The following is a 22,686-nucleotide window of genomic DNA, read 5'->3' as shown; positions in this document are numbered from 1 at the left end:
AACACAAAAAATCAGTTTGGGTAACATGATACGTTTTGTTCAACCTGAAACTTTTTTTCATTTTGGCAAGAAAACACAAAACAAGTCCAATTTGATTTAGACTAAGCAAAGATCTTCTGATGCTATCCCATATTCATAGATGGCTGACTCTTTGTGCTTATGTTTCAAAACATTACCTACTGTCAGTTCGACAAATATTCCTATATAAACATTGCCAGCACCTGTCAACACCTTCCCATGGGTTTCAAGTAGGTTCTGTTAGGCCACTGGACAAATAAATCAGTCACAAATGTTTAGAGCATTGCTCTAGGGCCTTAGAAAGTGCTTCTTGACTGTGCAAATGAACGTTCAATTAAATTCAGTGTTGTAAAGAAAAAAGGAAAATTATATATGTATATGAAATCTGTCTTTTCTCTTCAACCTTCCATCATTAAGTGTGTTTGTTTGTTCTTGTTTTATTTTTTTAAATAGTTCTCCATGCAAAGCAAACACTTTCCTGAATTATCTTGTCTCCTGCAGGGCTATGGATCACTATCTTCCACTGATCCCATACCAACAGAACTTTTTGAAAGACTGAAAATGTTTTTTTTTCTTTGTAAGCTTGTTCCAGTTTTTGCTACTGGTAGCATTGGATTTCTTATATTAAAGAGATGGTATTGACAATGAGCAATAGTGTTCTCTGTATACTATAATGATGCAGATAGGCCACGTTGTATGTATACACCATGCACTAACATATTTGCCACTGTACAAATAGGGTAAATATGTGCCTATCATCTCTCTCACTAAGGCTGAGAGGAGATATAGGAACTGCTGTACCAGGTCAAACTAATGGTCCGTATAGGCTATTGCTTTGTTTCTGACACTGTCTACTGGACAGAGAGAGATGATGATGATGGACCTGCCTGATCAAGTATCCATTTGAGCCCGTGGATGGACTGTGCTGTTACTCCTGTGGCTCATTCATTAGAATGGTTTTGGACACTAATGTGACACCTGATGCTGCTATAGGCTAGCTCTAATAACTCTCATTTGCCTTGGCAAGCCAGCAAATATCCTCCCTTACTTACTGCTGTCCATGCAGTTATGGAATACTACTGCTGGAGGCTGTAAAGGTGCCGTGTTCTCTAGTCAGTGTTGCATATGCATGACCAGCTGAAAACTCTGATCTCTTTGTATGGTAGGGGATGGATGAGGTGATTAAGTTTAACATTAAACTCTCGTTTGTGCAATGCATAAGAGGTGACCTGGTTGGTGTTGTTTTACTCAAAGGTTTTTCCCTTGGATGAAAGCTTTTATGGATCATTTCAAGACCATTTATGACCACCTGTAGAAAACAAGTTCTGCAGGAGTTCTCAATAAATATTACTGATGATGGCAGATGACAGATATCAGAAATTGGTTGGGTTTGTTTGGTTTGTTGTTTTGGGGGGGTTTGGGGGGAGGGCGTTATAAGCTAAGTGACCCTTGAAGGACAGCAGAAAAAGTGTGTGTTGGGGGAAGGGGTGTTGGAAAATACATAATTTGGAAGCCTCAAGCTGTGCTTCCTACTTAAGATATAATCATGGGTTGGACATTTTCCATCCAAAGAAGAGGTGATTTTTTTTTTCCAGGCAGAGCACTGGGACTTACTGTTCTCTCTGAGTTTGCTCTGTTATAGTAGGAGGGAGTATTTTGTGACACTGTTTCATCAGAGAGCAGCATAGGTGAAAACCTTCTCTCCTCATAGACTCTATGTTGCCAGTTACACCCATTTCATGACTCCACCAATGCCTCTCCCATCTCTCTCTACTTTTCTTGCACTTGTACCAGGTGTTTCTCCCTGAGGGCACTTGCTGCCTTACATGTTGGGTGCTGTGTCCAGGGATACAGGCATAGGCCATAGAAAGCAGATAGGTGTGAAAGGATTGTACTTTGCTCTATGTCCCTGCACAATCTAGTCTTTGATATTTTTAAACAGGCTTTCATTCAAAGGAGCCTTTAAAACGCTAACATTCATGAAGAAATTGGAAGCAAGAACTTTTCTATCTAAGAATTTATTTTAAACCCTAAAATTCCCTCAAATGCATGAAGCCTTAATAGTAGACAACAAATATTTTAAGTATTAATAAGTGAAAAGAGGACAATGTGTAGTCTGATTTATTTATCCATAAGTTATGTGTTCTATCCTAATGTTTACATTTTCTGGTTTACAAGTGTTTAACTAGACAAAGTAGTGTCATGGTTTTTGTTTGCTAGGGAAGGCAGTTGCATTAATTTATTAACGCTTAGAGCAATATTCTGGCTGTTCAGTGCTGTACAAAGCCTGAGAGGAAGATTTTCCAGTTTGAAGGAATATATAATTAATTTTAAAGCAAACTAACTAGCAAGCTTTATGCCTAGTGCAAGGTTGCATGTTTTTCAAAGTAGGACTTGGAAGGAGGCTATACAGAATCTATGCCCTTACACATTTAGTTTAAACAAGACTCTAGCTGATACAGTTGTCACAGGCCAGCTGGGCACTGTGAATTTATCAATTTAGTTGCAGGCTGACTGAATACTGCAACTGTATCAGCCACTGGGCTGTTTGGTTTGGGATCGAGGAGGTGATGTTGGGAGGGAAGCAATAACAAGTTTCACTTATGACAGTAAAAATAAATTTTACTTATAGTAGCAAAAGATATAGTTTGCACGTATCACAGTTAATAAAAGGTTAAGCTAATGTGGAAGAAATCAAACTTCGTATTGTGGTTGAATCAGAACTGACAGAGCCAGATTTTCTTTATTTAAGGCTATACTGTGATCACAGGGAGAATCCCATACAGCAAGGGGAATCACCCACTTGTCTGTTTCAAAGGATTTCTCCCATTCTCTAAGTTTACAAGCGTATTTATACTAAAGACAGGGAAAGAGATAAAAAATACACCTTGGAGAAACAAAATCAAGACTGGGAGGAAGGAGGACCCGGGTAACTATAGGCCAGTCAGTCTCACCTCCATCCTTGGCAAAATCTTTGAAAAAATCATCAAGGCTCACATTTGTGAGAGCCCGGCAGGACAAATTATGTGGAGGGGAAACCAGCACGGGTTCGTGGCAGGCAGATCGTGCCTGACCAATCTAGTCTCTTTTTATGACCAGGTCACAAAACGCCTCGACGCAGGAGGAGGGGTGGATGTCGTATACTTGGACTTCAGGAAGGCCTTTGATACGGTATCCCACCCCATACTGGTGAACAAGTTAAGGGGCTGTGACTTGGATGACTGCACAGTCCGGTGGGTGGAGAATTGGCTGGAGGGTCGCACCCAGAGAGTCGTGGTGGATGGGTCGGTTTCGACCTGGAAGAGTGTGGGCAGTGGGGTCCCGCAGGGCTCGGTGCTTGGACCGATACTCTTTAATGTCTTCATCAGCGACTTGGACGGGGGGGTGAAATGTACTCTGTCCAAGTTTGCAGAAGACACTAAGCTATGGGGCGAAGTGGACACGCTGGAGGGCAGGGAACAGCTGCAAGCACACCTGGACAGGTTAGACAAGTGGGCAGAAAACAACAGAATGCAGTTCAACAAGGAGAAATGCAAAGTGCTGCATCTAGGGAGGAAAAATGTCCAGCACACCTACAGCCTAGGAAATGACCTGCTGGGTGGCACGGAAGTGGAAAAGGATCTTGGAGTCCTAGTGGACTCCAAGATGAACATGAGTTGGCAGTGTGACGAAACCATCAGAAAAGCCAATGGCACTTTATCGTGCATCAGCAGATGCATGACAAATAGGTCCAAGGAGGTGATACTTCCCCTCTATCGGGCGCTGGTCAGACCGCAGCTGGAGTACTGCGTGCAATTCCGGGCGCCGCACTTCAAGAAGGATGCGGATAACCTGGAGAGGGTCCAGAGAAGGGCCACTCGTATGGTTAAGGGCCTGCAGGCCAAGCCCTACGAGGAGAGATTAGAGAAACTGGACCTTTTCAGCCTCCGCAAGAGAAGGTTGAGAGGTGACCTGGTGGCTGCCTATAAGTTCGTCAGGGAGGCACAGAAGGGAATTGGTGAGTATTTATTCACCAAGGAGCCCCCGGGGGTTACAAGAAATAATGGCCACAAGCTAGAAGAGAGCAGATTTAGATTGGATATTAGGAGGAACTTCTTTACAGTTCGAGTGGCCAAGGTCTGGAACGGGCTCCCAAGGGAGGTGGTGCTCTCCCCTACCCTGGGGGTATTCAAGAGAAGGTTGGATGTGTATCTAGCTGGGGTAATGTAGGCCCAGCACTCTTTCCTGCTTATGCAGGGGGTCGGACTCAATAATCTATTGAGGTCCCTTCTGACCCTAGCATCTATGAATCTATGAAGGTCTGGAACAGCCTGCCATCGGAGGTGGGTCAAGCACCTACATTGAACACCTTCAAGAGTAAATTGGATGCTTATCTTGCTGGGATCCTATGACCCCAGCTGACTTCCTGCCCTTTGGGCGGGGGGCTGGACTCGATGATCTTCCGAGGTCCCTTCCAGCCCTGATGTCTATGAAAGTCTATGAAATCTATGAAAATAATAGTAAATTACACAGAAACTTAAAATGTTTACTTAAACAAACTATCTATGCATAGGGCAAGATATCAAGATAACCCAAGGCATGCAGGAATGTGGATTCCTTATCTCAGAACATTTGAATTAAGCAGTATCAGCACGTCTGGTCTTTGTCTGTTTTTCTAGTCAAGTAAGCCAATTACTTCTACACTAGAAAACAGACAACATAAGAATAAAAGTTAAAAATTGGCAGTGATAATAAAAATGGACAGACAAATTAACGAATAGTTCCCACTTGATTAGCAACTTATTGATAGTCCCTCAGTGTCAGGTACACATCAAGTTGATTCAGCGAAGTCAGGCATCCCCAATCTACACTGTCAGAGGGAAATACCAAGGAAGGTCCCTCAGTCAGAATCTGGTCCTTGCTCACACTGGGAGTAAGAGATTTGGGGGCATGGGACAGCAATGACCATTCTGTTCCATCCTTCCTGCTGGTTACTTAATGTGCATGTTCTTTTATATCCTGTTTATGCTAATCTGTTGTCTTTAGAGCCACTCACAATCTTACTCTATAGCTGTTACCCTATGGGGTTAAAAGGTGTTAGGAATTATTATAATAGGTTACTGCCCAAGTTTGGGTTTACCCAATAAGCAAAATTACACTACATCACTTTGGGGTTTGAGATTAGCATATTCCCACCCGAAGTTCAACCCACAAAAAATATTTTTTTAAAGATATGTTAATTATACTTTGTGGTTTGGTTCATTAATTTTACTGACTCTAAGCAAAAAATTATTAAATCATCTAAGTTTGCAGTTTCACTTTAGTTCTGCTTTTTAAAAACTTATGTCTGTCTCACGACCAGTACAAATAGTTATATATATTCTTTATGGTTATACTCCAGAAAGGTAAGAACCATTTACAGGAAGTAGTTTCATAAGGTCTGTTTTAGCCAATAGTTTCAGATACCTTCAAAAAGCAGATTTTTTTTCTTTTTGCTATAAGTTGCTCATTAGCCCTTTTTGTTCTGGCCATCACATACAGTTTCAAGGAATAACCTTAGAAATATAAATAGGATGCAACTGATTCAGTGTCTAGATAAGTCTGCAGTATTAGTATTGCCAATGTAGAAGTGGATTTTTTTGCAGGTTAAATTGACTGCTTTCCAGATGATGTAAGCTAAACTGAAATGGGTACTGATATTAGAATAATATAACTAAAGATTTATAAAACTGGTAAAACTTTTTACATGCAAAAAAGTCTTAAAGGTTGTTTGGGAGAAGGGAGTTGGAAATCTGGCCTTTATTTTTCCATGAAAACATCTTCCCATGAAACAATGGATTTACTTTCTGCAAAAGTAAGAAATCTTGACACAAGTATATGTAGTCATTTTCTCATTCTACCTTTAGCTTGTTTGCATGACAAATTGGATTTGGGGAGAGGGGAAAAAACACCAACTGAAAGAGCAGAATGTGATAAATACCTAGGTAAGCATTCGCAAAATATCCCTAGTACTCTTGTGGCTGGGACTATTCAGTTAATTTCACCAGAATTGTTATAGTGAATAATTTTATATCAAATGAGTTTTGAAATTATAAGCAGAATAGGTCATTGTAAGCAACAACGATTCAGACTTCATTATCCATTGATCTTCATGAGCATTTTAATTGTAGTTACAATGAATGCTATAAAATGCAATTTGCATCAGACTTACTGTATTGTGTTATGTTTAGATAAAATTTAACTACTGGTTTTTGTCATTTTAATATTAATGTATTAGGAGGAAACTGAGATTAGCATTAGCTGAGTAGAAAGAAAATGTATTGTCTTTGTGTTCATAAATCACCCCAACATTCAATTTACTCACAACAGTAGATAAGGCGCTCAGCTGGAGTCACAGAGAATAAAAAATTACATTGCTTTCATTAATAGCTTCTTTGACTCTGCAAATTAGTAGTCAAGGTTTTGCAGAGCAGCAGACTGGATGCAATACTGAAAAGCAGAAAATAGTGACTCAACCAATTTAGAGTAGTCCAACACCATTCCTTATGCCCCCCTCGGTTTTTTTTATACATAAGTTAATGACCTAGAGGAAAATAATAAATACAGAGGTTTTCATCTATATTTAAATGTAGATGCAGTGAGATAAACTTTTTAAACTATTTTCTGACGCCTGATGCAGAAGATTTCAGACCAACTGAACTAAAATTAAATGTGCTGCTGTTCACTGGATCCAAACTATAAAATGCTTATTGCAATTAATGGATGTAGTTGCTATGTATTACCAGGGGAGGGGAGGAAATCAGTAGTGTTTCTATTGTTAAAACAGTATTTTTTTATTATGTAATGTCCTAGCAAAAAGACCAAGCAAGTGTTCATTTGGGTTTTAAAAAAATATGTTAAACAACCTTTTTAATGCACTTGGGGTCAAATCCAAAGTAGAAAAAAACCAGATGAAAGACTTCTGTTGACAAATCCTTATTTTTGAGACTATATATTTCTGGCCTCCTTCTTGATAAGACCCATGAAATATGGGCATAGAGGGCATTTATATACATGCTTCAGGAGCCAAAGGCGGAACTTTAATTAGAGCAGCTCGAAGAGCCGCTCTAATTAAAGTGCTCAGTGTCTCATGTATCAGCATCCTCATGCTTAAAAATGATAGTGGCGACGCTTTATCTAAAGCTCATTGAACAAGCTTCAGATAAAGTGCCCCTGCCACCATTTTTAAGCTTGGGGACACTGATACACAAAATGCTGGAGCACAGAAATTTCTATGCTCCAGCAGAGTCAATTAATCGAGTCTGCTCCAATGCACTATAATTACAGCACATCAGAGCAGCCTTGCTGCTCATGTATAGGCACCCAGAGTTAGACCTGTGCACTGGCACTGTAATTTCTTACTAAAGTCCAGATTCAGTAATGCTTTTCAGCATATACTTAACTTTGTTCACATAATTTAGTCTTTCACACAAAGGTGGTAAAACTTCACAAAACCGACCAGGAATCCCAGGAGCATGGAGGGGTGGTGCCTATTAACTCATTCTTAGAAGGATGAAATGCACTTCCTTCTTTGTGGGTGCATCTACACAAAACATTTACTGTGGAGTTGACTAATTAGCTCCACAGTAAAACATCAGCATCTATATGTATGGGTCTTTTAGGATAGACTAAAGTAATTAACTCTTCCATAGAATAGTATCACCAGACACAAGTACTATCCTACAGTGGAGTTATTTGCTCTACCAGAACACATGTGCAGATGCTGACAGGTCTGGCTGGGGCATGACGGTGGTTCAGTGCAGGTGCCAACCATCCCTTCCGCAGCACCCTAAGCTGGGTTGGAACAGCCCCAGGTGGGCAGGCTGACCCTCAGGGGCCCCTGCCAGGTGGGGATTCTCCACCCTGACTCAACATGCTGTGGTCCCAAGTGCACCTGCAAATGGTACATCCAGGAGCAATAAACTCTAATGTAAGGCATGCTAATTGCACATGTAGATGTGTCTTGTGTCTGTTGGGCCACTACATCTGGAAGAAAGAAGAGGAAGAGGGGCCAACCTCTTTCTCCTACCCTCATTACCTTTGCAGAGATAGCTTTTGGTGTACTAAGAGCAGATAGTCCTGCATTCCAACACCTGGCTTGTACTTGGAGATCTATAAGAGGAAGGCATCTTTGCCTATTTCAAGGCTATGTTGCCATGAATAACATAATAGTTTTCATATCTCATGGGATGTGAAGTAAAACTCAAGACAGTAGCAAATAATAGTCTTTGAGGCAGGGTTGTCTTGTTCTTATGGCCCCAAATACTGTGTGTGAAATCCTTCCTCTGCTGAAGTCAATGAAAAAACTTCATCACACAGAAATAAGACAGATTCTATTCCATGTGTTAAGAACATTTTTATTAATGACTTTGTTACACTGTCTTTGAGTTCCTGAAAAATGGTGCATGTGGAAAGCCAATTGGTTTTCTCCTCCTCCACTGCTTTTTGTGGCTCAGTATTAAGGGAAAAATGGTATGCTACAAAAGGAGATGCATTCATGGATTTAGTAGGACTCAAACAGGGTGGAATCGTATCACCTTATGTGCCTAAATCCACCTAAATTCCTAATTGATAGAATAGAATCTGGTCTTTTTTCTACACTGTACCAAGTGTCCTGAAAACGGGCAGTTGATTTGGGTAAAATGCCTACCATAATGATCCAATGTTTTTGTAGTTATTATGCCCAGTAGAACTACTTGGGTTTCTTCATTTCTGTGTCCTGGCTTGAACCAGATAAGTTTGCAGTGACTCATTAAAGGATTCCTATTGCAGTATTGGCACAGAAATTCTTCACTGGGGTAATATAGATAACACAGGGATCTTTCACTAACTAATAAGCGCTAACAAGAAAATCTACTCAAGCAAGCTTTTACCTATATGACAGCTGCATGCAGTGCTTGATCATTTTGTGTACTGACAAATCTTTGTGGACATTCACTAATCCCTCAGATAAATTTGTTGGAGAAGTCCAGACTTATTGTTCCTCCTTCATCTTTTAAATACAAAACAACAAACAGCTATAGCATACTTTTTCCCACAATGGAACTCTGAAAAACCTTTGTAAGGAACATATGCCATTTCAAGGACTTGCAGAGTTTTCAGCAACCTGTCTTATTCCTACCTGGGCTGAGGAGACATTTATAACCTGATGCAGAATTCAGATAAATCCCAAATTTTAGTGTAAAAGTTATTTAAACTGGAAACACAAGGCAAAACTTCATGGTATAAATCTATGGTGGAATCCTATTAAATGCTTCCACATTCAGATACACACAGATCGAGCCCAGTGATTCTCAACCAGGGTGCCATGGGCCTTAGTGTTTGGTGTGCAAAAAGTTATATATGATTAATACAATAAAACCAGGATCCATGAAGTCAAAGCTCTTCTGACCAGTAGGGCTGTGCAAAACACCTGTGTTTCAGATTCAACATTTCAATGAGACAAACACGTTTCACACACGAGCCTATGAACTTCACTTCAGCAACCTTCTGGATACAGAAACTCATGGACTCAATATAGACACTGGAATTATGACACTACAACCTGCTGGGCATCTGACTCCCCAGGTACCTCTCCACTTTTACCTGCTACATCCCCCTTCCCCCTCACCCCCTGATGCCTGCATTTCCATTTTCACTAACTAGCTTTCTTGCCTGCATTGCATTCCAGTCTCTGGCTTCTTTACTATTCCTTTCATCCAGGAAGAACACATACACCAATTGCAGATGGCTCCTCAGCCCTAAAGTTTGCTAAGTTGTATTTCTCCAACTATTCAGTTGGTCTATTAAAAGATATCAGATTGACCCAAAGAACCTTGTCTGCCTGGTGTGTGATTCTGCAGCTCTGTATCTTCCCTACATTGCAGCCCATGCCTTGCAGATGGCATCCCAGGCAGCTAACCTGAGCTCACCTGGAGCCTCAACTCCACTGCAAGCAACAAGCCTCTGGTCTCTCAAAGATCTTAGGGGTATGGGCTTACCCCAGCCAGGACTGTGTGTGTGTGTGATGGCTGGAGGTCATAAGGTGCCTCCTACATGCCTTTCACCAGGGAGATCCCCAGTCCTGGCATTTCCTGGGGGCTGCTGCACCCCCAGCAGTGCCACCGGGCCTCCCAACCCTGGCAGGATGCAGTTTTAGGTCATGCCCAGGACCTGGGGTCTCCTTCTTCCCCATAGCTCAGCCCATACCTCCAAGTATGTCCTGGCACAGGAGTAGGGACATGTTCTTTCCCTGCTGGCTGGTGATGCAGTGAGTGCCACTTCCAGCTTTGACAGCAGGGCATTAAATGGTTTGGAAACCAGAAACCAAAAGGAAATAGGTATAGACAGAGTGAAGAGGGTGGCACTCACTCCATCTGCACCTGGAGCTTGGGGAACCCTAGCAGTGGGAGGTTCACCTTGAGGAAACCAGAATCCAAGCAGGTGCAGTGGGGTGTCACTATATCACCAGCAATGCTGAACACCCTCTCACTTGGAACACTGATTGGTGGACAGGACAGGTGTTCCTGGGCAACTGTGGCTAAATCCTGCTACATCTGACTGGCTTGCCCAGTAGGCCAAGGGGTCACACAGCAGCAGCTCCATGTCCTTGGCAAGATAGGTAGCCACCAAAGCCTGAGCAATATCTACCTAATGGTGGGGTCTGGTGCCTCTGGAACCCACCATAGAAGCCATGCCCTTGGCCCACATTGGCAGTGCCTGTGGTGGAGGAGGAGACTGGCTGGTGGGTGGAGTGCTAGCATGGGACAGTGGATCCTCCTCTTCTACATCCCCCTGCCTCTGCCCTTTTGCCTCCCTGACTCTGTTCACCAGCACCTCTGTCCTTGATCCAGGGTTTTGCTGCTGTATACACTCCCTTTTACCCTCAGGTCACACATGGTGGCCAGCACATGGACTGCAAGGGATCACACAGTTTCCTGATGCCCTCCTTCAGCCACCTCACCAGTGCCTGCATGTCTGGTGATAGCAGCTTGCCCCAGCCAGGAACATTGATCTCCTGGAAGTTCTCTAGTTGGTTCTGAAGTTCCCTCACTACAGGGATCACCTGGCTAAGCAGGGCATCATCAGCACTGAGGATCTTGGTGGCCACCAAGATCTGGGAGATGGCATCCCACTCAACTCTGTTAAAGGGGCCATTGATCCCAGTCTCCCCAGGCAAGACCATCTCATGGATGGCCTTCTGTTGCTCCACCAACCTCTCGAGCATCAGGTTTGTGGAGTTCACTGAGTCTCCACAACCTGCATGATTTTATGCTGCGGGATGTTCAGCTTTGCCTGTTTCTCCTGCAGCATCTTGCCCCCCCCTTGATGCTCTGGTGGAAGTAGCCTGCCACTTTCCTACATTTGGAAATGAGTTTTCTGGTGGTGCTGGCACTGTCACTGGCAGCCCTGTCCCACCCCGAGGCATCACTGACTATGAGGTGGAACTTATGTGCCACACAGCAGATGACAACAAAGTTAACATCACAGACTACCTGGACCACTGTCAGTGACCATGAACCCATGGGTGAGCTTGCTCTTCCCAATGAGTCACCCCTGCACCAAGCAGTTCATGGCCTCCATGATCTTACTTGCCATGTGAGACTCATCGATCACTTTGGTTTGAAGATGCACCAGTGCCCTGTGAGGGAGAGGTAGGCATGATCTCCAGTTTGGCTGCTTCAGATGTCTGAGGTGAAGTGTAAGGCTACCTGCAGACCTGCCTTGTGCAGTTCCTTTCTGAAGTAGTCCCCGCATGAGTCATACAAGGAGGGCACCACCATCCTGCTGAAGGTGGTGCGTGTGGGCATTTGGTAGGATGGGGCCATGAGTGCCATAAGCCACCTGAACCCTGCCTGCTTAACTAAGGAGAAGGGCTTGTTACTAGATTTGCCCATCACTTTGGGGTGTGCTCATTTGTTAGGGATATGTTTCTAGGGTCTTGGTAATTCTATCAATGTGCTACTTGTGTTACTTGTGTTTCTATATGGACCTGTATATCTCCCTTCTGCAAGTCCTCACCCCGTAATGGAGCTATCTTTCAGGACTCAGTTTCAATGGGGCTGGGTTCCTCCAGTCACCAAATGAGTCATACACACAATTACAGTATTACCCTGGTTTCACTAAGTATTTGAGGATACCTAGCTCAAGCTTAACTAATACAGTTCAGGTTCAGAAATTTATGCCTGGAGAGAAGGGAGAGAGGGAGAGCGCTGGGATCTCACCAGTCGAAGCCACTCAGGTTGCAAAGCTGGCAGGTAAATTTCTCAGCATGATCCTTGAAGGGAGATGATCTGCCTCCTTCAGCCTCTCGAGAAGAACAGCGGAAGGTGTCAGCACACACACTGCTGCTTTTTAACAGATTTTTATACCCTCAGTTCAGTTTCTTCAAAGCATTCTTAATAGTGTAAACCATTGTCTTTTCTGTTGACAGGGGGTTATCTGGTTTGGAACATTTCAAGAAACTGATTGATAATCGAGAAACACATAAGGTTAGGGAGTAACCAGACAGTTGGGAGCCAGCTTGAAATTCCTATGGATAGCAGATATACTGATGGGATATCTCATGGTTTCTTCAGAAACAATAGATAGCTTTCAGCATCAGAGTTTTCAATTTTTACTTGTTGTGAACAAGCTTCAGCTTAGCATGACTTTTCCAGATCTTACTATAGTCTTTTAACAGACTTAAGGCCATTATTGAAGTGTTTATAAGCTTCTATGGGGAGAACTTCCACCCGTCGTCCCGGGAAAAGTATGACAACACTTGTGGTCAGGGGTCCAATGGGCTGGACACTGTGATGAACCCTTTACCATTGTTCAAATGTTGCCCATAACCTCTCTTACTCAGTCTCTTTGCCTCAGCATTCCCTAACCTGGCAACGGAGTTTTACTCAATCAAGTTTAAATAGGCATCCCATAGTAGGACCAGGGAATGTACGGCCTGAGATGCCTATTAAACTTTACTTCTGCTTAGAGGTGCGTGCGTAGGGGGGAAGTCCTTTGTAAATACAGATCAGAGCTGGTCTGATAAATGCTGATCTGGTTGTGTGTAATTGTGGGTTGATTAGCATTTGGAGCACAGATTCCCCATCATGCAGTGCTCCCCTGCTTCTCTGATCCCAGAATTCACTGCCGTCTTTGCTTCAGGCATTCTGTTCTCTATCTCCCATGTAAATGAGTTGTCATCTGGTTCCATCTCAGATGCAAATGAGACCTAAGGCAGTTTCATAGTTTCATAGTTTCTAGGGTCGGAAGGGACCTGAGCAGATCATCTAGTCTGACCCCCTGCCATGGCAGGAAAGAAAACTAGGGTCAAATGACCCCAGCAAGATGTTCATCTAACCTCCTCTTAAACACCCCCAGGGTAGGAGCCTGCACCACTTCTCTTGGAAGCTGATTCCAGACCCTAGCCACCCTGACCGTGAAGTAGCACCTCCTGATATCTAACCTAAACCTACCCTCTGCCAGCTTGTGACCGTTATTCCTGGTCACTCCTTGCAGTGCACGGGGAAACAGTGACTCCCCCAATGCCTGCTGATCCCCCCTGACTAGTTTATAACAGGCCACAAGATCCCCCCTCAGCCTTCTCTTTTGGAGGCTGAACAGGTTCAGGTCCCGTAGCCTCTCCTCATAGGGCCTGCCCTGTTGTCCCCAATCATATGTGTGGCCCTCCTCTGGACCCTCTCCATGCTGTTGACATCCCTTTTGAAGTGTGGCACCCAGAACTGGACGCAATACTCCAGCTGTGGCCTGACCAGTGCCGCATAGAGGGGAAGAATCACCTCTTTGGACCTGCTCGAGATGCATCTGTGGATGCATGACAAGGTGCAGTTGGCCTTCTTGACTGCCTCTCCACACTGCCGGCCCATGTTCATCTTGGAGTTAATGATGACCCCCAGATCCCTTTCCGCCTTTGTGCTGACAAGAGGGGAGTTCCCTAACCTGTAGGTATGGTGCCGGTTGTTCCTCCCCAGGTGCATCACCTTGCACTTGTCTGTGTTGAAACCCATCCTATTCTCGTCCGCCCACCCTTGTAACCTGTCTAGGTCTGATTGTAGCCTGTTGCATCCTTCCAATGTGCCCACCTCCCCCCACATCTTAGTGTCATCACCAAATTTGAACAGGGTTCTTTTTACCCCCTCGTCCAAATCACTGATGAAGATGTTGAACGCTGCGGGCCCAAGGACGGAGCCCTGTGGAACCCCACTGCCCACATCCTTCCAGGTTGAGAAGGACCCATCCACTACCACCTTCTGGGTGCAGTCCACCAGCCAGTTGGCGACCCATTTGACTGTGTCGGTGTCTACACCACAGCCCCCCAGTTTCTTAATGAGAACAGGGTGAGAGACAGTGTCAAAAACCTTCCGGAAGTCCAGGAAGATTATATCCACTGCTACCCCTGCATCTAATGATCTGGTGATCTGATTGTAAAAGGCTACCAGGTTGGTCTGACAGGACCTGCCACTGATGAACCCATGTTGGTTGCCCTTAAGCATGCAGTCCCCTGCTGGCCCCTCCTGAATGTGTGCCAGCATAATTTTCTCTAAGCTTGCTTAGGATCAAGGTAAGACTAACCGGCCTATAGTTTCCCGGGTCCTTCTTCCTGCCTTTTTTGATGATGGGGACCACGTTGGCCCTCTTCCAGTTCTCCAGTACCTCACCAGAGCACCATGAATGCTCGTAAAGTTGTGCCAGGGGACTTGCAATGACCTCGGCCAGTTCCTTTAGAACTCTAGGGTGGAGATCATCTGGACCGGCTGACTTGAATACATCCAACCCCTCCAGAAGCTCCCTAACTAAATCGTCGCTAACCTGTGGCCCAGGTTTGCCTCCCCTGGGGCCCAAGAGGGGCCCAGCAGGGAGGTGGCTGTTCTGGTCCCTACTTAGGAAGACGGAGGCAAAGAAATCATTAAACGTGTTAGCTTTGCCGTCTGGTGTGACGACCAAGTTTCCCATGGCATTCTGCAAGGGCCCCACATTACCCAGGACCTTCTTTGTACCCCCTACGTATTTAAAAAAGGATTTCTCATTGTCCTTAATCTGGGAAGCTAGCCCCAGTTCCATCTCTGCCTTGGCCTTCCTAACTGCCCCGCTACATCCCTGAGCAACTACAGAATAGTCCTCCCTGGTGATGACCCCTTCTTTCCATTGGGTGTAAGCCTCCTTTTTAGCAAGGAGACATTCCCAGATGTTTTTGGTGAGCCACAGAGGCTTTTGTGCTCTCCTGCTCCCTTTGATCCTCGTTGGGATTACCTTCCTTTGGGCTTGGAGGATCGTCTTCTTAAGGAGCGACCACTCTCCTTGGACACCTGGCTCCCTTCCCCTCCCCTCCGGGACCTCAGCGCTTCTCCAACTATCCTCCTTAGCTCGTTGAAGTCTGCCCTCCTAAAATCTTGTTTTAAGAGTTGTTTCACTCTTGTCACCCTTATCTGGAGGGTTTTAGGTGCGTCTCCCACTGTATCTTAATCAGTTTTTGTTTAGGTGGGGGGGGGGGTTCTTTGTGAGTCGAATAGACTGCATCCTGTGTCAGGGTTCCCCAAGAACATGGAGCTACAGGCTGGTCATCCAGAGGAAGCATCTTCTCAATGGTCTGGGTGACCTCACTTGCCTTGGGAATGCACGCCCATGTGCCCACCTTTCCCCCACTATTCCAGGGTGGCCTGCCTCTGCTTCAGGGGGATGGGGGCTTTCAAGCAAGAGGGGGACTTCTTTTTGGGCACACTCCCACTGGTTCCAAGCTGAGGAGGAGCAAGGGCAAGGAGGTGGTGCCTACAGAGATGCATCAGCATTCCCATGGTGCTCACACATTTTGGCTCAGCAGTGCAATATGTGGGATCATCTGCCACCTCAAAATGATCCCAGACCACACTACCCCCTCACTTCTGGGGTGCAGGTGGGGCTCCTGCCTTAGCCCCTTCCTGAGCAGGCAGAAGCACAACAGGAGGAGCTGAGCCGGCTGCCCCCACAGCCTCCTCCACAGTTCCTTCTGGGGAAGGGGGCCTGGTTCTAGGGGAACTTTGAGAGGTGTGGAGCACAAACTCTGCTTCTACCTCCTGCCCCAGAATTTCTTGTGCTATCAAGCTGAGGTCCCCTACTTCAAGATTGAGCTCCTTTAAGACTAGGAGTGGGAAGCTTGTGCTGGGACCTGCAATAGGAGTGAAAGAGACTGTGCTGTTTGTTCTGCTTGTTATCATGCTGCTGGTTCTGGAGTTTATTCTCACAGTTGGTGTCAGAGGGGGTGCAACTGCAGACACTGCTGCAACCTTCTTGCTCCCAGTACCAGCAAGGGCCTCGTGGCTGGTTGAAAAGTATCTACATCTCAGCTTGGGTGGCAGGGAACTGACACCTCTCCCTCTGCCCTCTCACTTCCCTCCCAGACTTGGCAGCACTGGCCTTTCAGGCATGCTTTTTCTGTGCTAGAGAATACATCTAACTGTATGTAGTGTGTGAACATGTAGGTGTCTGTGTGTGCAAGCTATCTAATCTATGCTGTGCTTTCCTGAACAGTGCCCAGTGATCACACTGTCAGGTAAAACACAGATTTTTTTTTCTTCAGGTAAAAAAAAAGGAAAAAGAAGAATGTCAAAGGAATGGATATAGGAAAAAAATGATATAGGAATAACAATACTAGTACTGAAGTTAGGCTAGTGTAGCTAAGCTGTCAGTGTAAGCTGTATCCTATCCAGTCCTTTGCATGTAAAAGACACACTCCCTAGCTAGACAGTAGCAGCAAGGCAGCAGTCAGAGTCAATGCCTTTCAGATGCTGCTGACAAAAGCTGACAGTTTAGGCACTCACAGGCTTATATGCTGTTTTTTAAACTTTTTAGGTTCCTCCACCAGAGCACTAGGATTGGAAGGGACCTCAGGGATGGCTGGCAGACACTGGCCAGCTACAGATGTCTGTCTGTTCCTCCCTTGTCCCCCTCCCTCTCCTTACTTTCTCTTTTCCTGCAAGCCCAGCTTCAAAACACCTTCAAAATGCTGAACATCTTTGAAACATTTTGACTTGTTTCATTTCATTTTGAATGTTTTGACATATCTCCTATTTCATTTGGGGTTCAGAATTTTGAGCATTGAAATGCTTGAAACACTGCTGAAATGAAACAGCGGTTGAAATTTTGCGCAGCCCAACTGACCAGTTGTGGTCTTTCTGAATTCTTTAAAACAGAAGTAATTGCTTTGTTACTTTTCAGTAGTGAAAAAATTAGTGAAAACTAAGAGCTTCATTAAGCTGATGGCCACATGTAGACAAGTGCAGACATTTGTTTCCCCAGAGGAAAGTGGCAGTAGCTCACCTTATACTACTGCTACCTGTCCCTGGGGAACACCTGTGCCATGTGTGTTCTGGCAAGTGGCATATTGCCCCAGGTGGGTAAGGAGAGTCTGAGACCAGCAACATTATTGGTACTAGAAGCCTTACCTAGGGTCCTGAGGGCCTCCAAGAGCTGCAGCCATGGTGCTTCTGCAGCCGGGAGCCTGACTGGCAGCCAGAGCACGGATCCGGTTGCCAGGTTCCAATTTTGGGCATGCACACTGCCACCACATGTGCCGCCTCACACTTTTTTGGCATGGGGTTTTTTTACCCCAGGAGCTCCCAGGGTCAACCCCTCCCCCAACCCTGCACTGCAGATGTTCTGAATGTTGGTCTTATTACAGAGTTTAGAACATTTGTGTGTGTATGTGTACACTAAATACAAAATCAAGTTAATTGTATCATACATAATGTTCTGTAATAAGATCTGTAGTCCAATATCTTCCACTGAATCAAAGTGAAGCTTATTTATGAAAACTTTTTAAAAATACTTGGCAAATACTGTGTTACTTGGACAAGATATTGTCCAGTAAAGGTAATTCTGATGCACATTTTTTTCTGTTTCTTTTAGTTATCACTTAAAGCACATTTACTTTATATATTGTAGGAAATTTTTTGTATCTCTGGTCTTTGAACATATTTAGATCAAGAGAATGAAAAAGCATGGATCAGCACATTTAAGTGTGTGTGAGGGAACACTCTTCACAGCTGTTCCCAAACAGTCAAAATTGAACTGAACTTCTTGGCCAGGTACAGCTATTACACTTTTACTGGTATAAGTGATCGGAAACTAGTCTATGCCTGTGATAGGACAGAAGTTTAGCATGCAGAGAGTGTATCTACACATCACCCTAAGGCAACTTAGTGACATGCTATGTTGCCGTATGGCACACTATGGCAACACAGTGATCACATGGGTGTACATGTAATCAGCAGCTACATCGCCATAGTGGCACACTCCCCCAGTATAATGTGCCATTTTGGTCATGTAGCAGCAAAACTTAACAGTAGCCACATCATCATACAGAAGTGTAGGTGAACCCAGGCTGCCTTTAAAATGGCAGAATCAGGTCTAAGATTTGTCCTGCCCACCAAAGGGATAATGTGCATTCTGTTCACTACCAATCTAAACTATGCTGTTTACAGAAAACTGCGTAACTTAGATCAGGGGTGGGCAAAATATGGCCACTGGGCCAGATGTGGCCTGACAGCTGACTTGGATCCAGCATGTAGGCAGGCACCCACCTGTACAGGGCCGAGTCCTGCCTGGGGCAGATCGTGCTGTGCTCCCAGCCTTTCCCACCACAGGGCACCAGCCCTGCCAGCAGGCACAGCTTCCAGGTAGACTGCTGCTGCTTCTGCTACCACTGCCCATGGAACTGCTGAGCTCTCCCAGCCTCCAATGACAATGACTCCTGTCCCTGCTGCAGCACTGCAGGCAGCAGGTAGGGAGGGGAAGCTACAGCACTGAGGGGAGGAAAAGGGAGTGCTGTCTGCCTGCAGATCACTCTGGTCCTGCTCGTGCTGGGTGGGGGAGCATGTGTGAATGGAGGGGGTGGGGGGGAGTGAGGGAGCTCAGCTGCTCACAAAGCCCTGTGGGACAGGCAAGAGGCGGGAAGCAGTAGCAGGATCCATCATGCATTTGGTGCAGCCCCACCAGGCAGGTACATAAGAGAGAAGCAACAGCAGCGGGAGGCAGAGCAGGCTTGGCTGCAGCCCCAGTGGGCAAGTGTGGAACAGAGACCAAGAGAGTCAGTGGTGCCAAACTCAGCTCCCTGCCCCTTCCCTGCTAACTAAATACAAAATCAAGTTAATTGTATCATACATAATGTTCTGATTAATGACCACATAATCTCCTCTGTATCTGATCTGTATTGCATTATGGTCTTCAGTACAATAATTCTGATGTTTGCTTTATCTTATTTGTTAGTATTTTATCTGTTATGTACCTTCCCACCAAAGTAAATTAAAGCATTTTTTTTATAATCAAGGCTTTAGTTGCAAGATAATTCAGAAAAAAATAGCCCCTTGTAACCTTGACTAGATTAATTAACTCAGTCTATATGATCAGCTGGTTTGAGGCTTTCCCCACACCTGGGACAGCAAGGGAAGTAGCAGCCACAGGCAGGGAAGTGGGAAAGGGGAGGTGAAGGGAGATATCTTTGAGTACAAAGGGGAAGTGGGGAGATTCTTACCTGCTTTGGGGACTTTAAAAAAGTCCCTGGAGGTTCCCATGGCACAGTCTGCTCACATTGGTGGGTTGAAGGGAAGAAGTCTGGGAGTTGAGGTACAACCACCCCTGTAGCACAGGTGGCTGCTGCTGCACCCCCTTTGCCAAATCCTAGCTCAGCCCTTAGCAAAGCATATACCAAAAACTGTTCCATAATCGTACGCTGTAAACTATTTATGAAAATACCTTAACATGCTAATAAAAATAATTGGCCATATTCAGACAGGGTGGCTGAATATGGGGATAACACTAGTACTGAATGTTTATTTATTCACTATTATATGTGTATATATACAGTTAATACAAACTTGTACTGTAAACCTAAAATACTTAGGAAAGTTATGAATTAATCTTTTGTCCTGATTCCCAACCCTTTTATGTGTATATATTGCAGGCATCTTCAAAAATCCAGGAATTGGGATAAATTTCAATTGGCATAATTGAATACTTAATTACAACAAGTTGCCATATGTGCAAACAAAAACATGTACAAATATGGACATGAATTTTTGAATTCATAGGCATTTCTTACATAACCCATGCAGAATTCAATGTCTTTAGGTATATATACACATGTTAACTTTCTTTCCAGTTTCTGGTCACATCACTTTCAATTGGTTTCAGTCTCAGAAGATCCCTACAGGATTGGAAGCAAAAATTTTGTCCAGAATATACAGTTTTTTCTGGCTTCAGAGAAGGGAACCAGTTAATACATTGGCGTTTACATCCAAATACAGGCACATACATAAGTACACTTGAAACTCAACTCAAGTTTATGGAAAGGTTCATGAAACTGGCCTGGGTGGTACCAAAACCCCAGACTGCTTAAGTCTAGCCAATTTTCTGTTTTGCTTACAGAAATGTTACACAAATTTATCTGCAATGGCTATTATGAAAGGTTTTACTGTATATTCCATATAAATAATCATGATGATACTGCAAGATAATGTAATTATTTCTTCAAGAATGAGAGAATAGGGTGCCTAAAAATCATTTCATGAATGTATTAACTTACACATATTTCTCATAACAAAAGAAACTTGTCACCATTTCAGTGAAAGCAAAACTGTCCAATGAATAAAACATTTCTCTTTCACATTCAAAATTCAAATTATTCTCTCTTTCAGGAGCTATTCCACAAAATTAATAGAACATGCAAAAGTTAAACACCTAAAAATGCATTTGACTTACCTACTTTAAATATCAGTCATGTGACCAACCTAGGCAATTCTGTGATAAGACGCTTTGGTACTGATCCTCAGACTGGCAAATTGATCTAGCTCTCTTGAAGCCAATGTTGATTTAAACAGCTAAATTTGTTCTGGCTGTTCACAACAAACTCTCTTCTTAAATAGTATGCAAGAAATGCTTTATGCAGTAAGTACATTTGTATGCACTCTGTATTATATCCACTGAAAAAAATTCACACTCAGAAAAAAGGTATTTTCTTTTCAAAGAATTTTTTGAGTGTATAAACTTGTCAGTCTTTGAACTCTGTGATACATATTTTGGATTATAAGTCCCCATGTTTCTGGAATGAAGAAAAAGATTGATGTAGTTGCTTTATCCTAATTACGCTATAACATATCCGTATTACATGCTTTTGAAGTGTGTTCTGAAACAAAAATCTCAACAGCTGAAACAACTTTCCATCTGCTCCCAATTTACTCTCAACGAATGCGATTTTATAGAAGGAGGGTGGGGGTTTGCCACTGGCAGTCAAAAGGTGGTATAGCAGGTTGTCACTTTCACAATACGGTTTGTATTTTCCATGGTGCAAACTTGTCCCCAGAAGAAACAACTTAAAGCAAGTACATAAACAGTAAACAATTCAAACAAATCCTTTCCCAGGCTCTGAAAGACTAATTTTAAGCCTATGCTACCTCCACCTTCCCTCTCCACACTTAGTTCCTTTCCCTGAGAGCTTTTAATTTCCTCTTAACCATCCCCATCAGCTGGCCCAGCCCTCCTAAGCAAGCAGGCAATCCTCCTTCAACCACAGCCCCTGAGCCATGTTACCCTTGTTACAGGTAGTAATCAGATCATCAAAATGCATTGATTGTTCTAATCATTACATCTTGAATAGTTTTTTATTAATCTTAGTTGCCTACAAATTGTTTTTGACATACGTTGCATTCTCCCCAAGCTTTTTCTACACTGGGCAAATGTTTAAGCTTCATTAGGAATCTCTGTCTTAGTGAAACTTAAGGCTGGTATCACCAATATGCTCAGGCTCTTCTTTACTACCTGGCGTTGTAAATCAGGTGTAAATCAATTAATTAAACTAGGTTTATGGATACTTTGCATCACTGAGGTGGGACAGAGCAGCTAAAATACCGGTGAATCTGGCCTGTAGAGTTTGCACATCCTCAAAAAATAACTAGGAAATATATACACACATACACATCCTTTCTGTCTATTTCACCTGTGTATGGCTTTCTTAACAGAATTAAGTTATCATTGTGTGTCAGTATATTAGCAGTGTAGTGCAACTGTGGGACAGTGAGCTAAATTGTTGCTTAGTTTTGGTTCACTGCAAGAAAAGTATTAAACTAATTGCAAGTAGGTGGCTGCACGTGTTTTAAAGTTATGTAGATTATGAAGCACCGAACAACTCCATATTGCAAGATAAGCTTGAGTTTAGAGGACTGGCAACCTAAAGAACACTTCTACTTAATTTAATGAACAAGTCTACTAAGAGGGAATAAATAAAGAAATTGTGGAACTCTGTATGGGTTCAAGAGCTCACTCACAGGAAATTGATTTCAGGGTCGTAATCCTAGCAGTATTGATGTTATTGAATAGGTAAATGAGTGCCTGTTGAAAATAAAATATTAAATGGTCATGAATTACATCTATGGGTGATGCATATGTTTTGGGATTAAATAGCAAAATACCAATTATTTTTGAGAGACACATTAGAAAAGCAATAACATATTCAAAAGCAAGTACATTTGTATGTATATATGCTGTATTTACTTGTGTACCACACTTGCCTTCCCTCCCAAAATTAGCCTTCCAAAATTGGAGTGCATATTTTAAGTGGAGGAGCTTATTTTCTGCCCAGAACAGCAGCAATGGCATTTTTATTCAAGCAGCACTGAAGGAATAAATTGACTTCATGGTTCG

At 43.6% G+C, this 22,686-nt stretch overlaps 2 protein-coding genes across 2 annotated transcripts in view; one reads left to right on the top strand and one right to left on the bottom strand.

Moving 5' to 3' along the window:
- Positions 1–22,686, bottom strand: part of LOC149866486 (uncharacterized) — a 315,323-nt gene that overhangs the window by 39,005 nt on the left and 253,632 nt on the right. The window lies entirely within an intron of this gene.
- The window catches only part of LOC149866489 (uncharacterized), a 237,348-nt gene that overhangs the window by 201,742 nt on the left and 12,920 nt on the right, over positions 1–22,686 (top strand). Inside the window, exon 8 of the mRNA XM_090041609.1 lies at positions 3,434–3,479. Coding sequence (XP_089897735.1) covers positions 3,434–3,479 — 46 coding nt within the window. The remainder of the gene's footprint in view (positions 1–3,433; positions 3,480–22,686) is intronic.

Source organism: Crocodylus siamensis, chromosome 4 (assembly GCF_052110815.1).
Source record: "Crocodylus siamensis isolate JL-2025a chromosome 4, ASM5211081v1, whole genome shotgun sequence".
Classification (NCBI taxonomy): Eukaryota; Metazoa; Chordata; order Crocodylia; family Crocodylidae; genus Crocodylus; species Crocodylus siamensis.
Note: the sequence above shows the minus strand (reverse complement) of the source record. Positions and strands in the feature narration are given on the sequence as shown.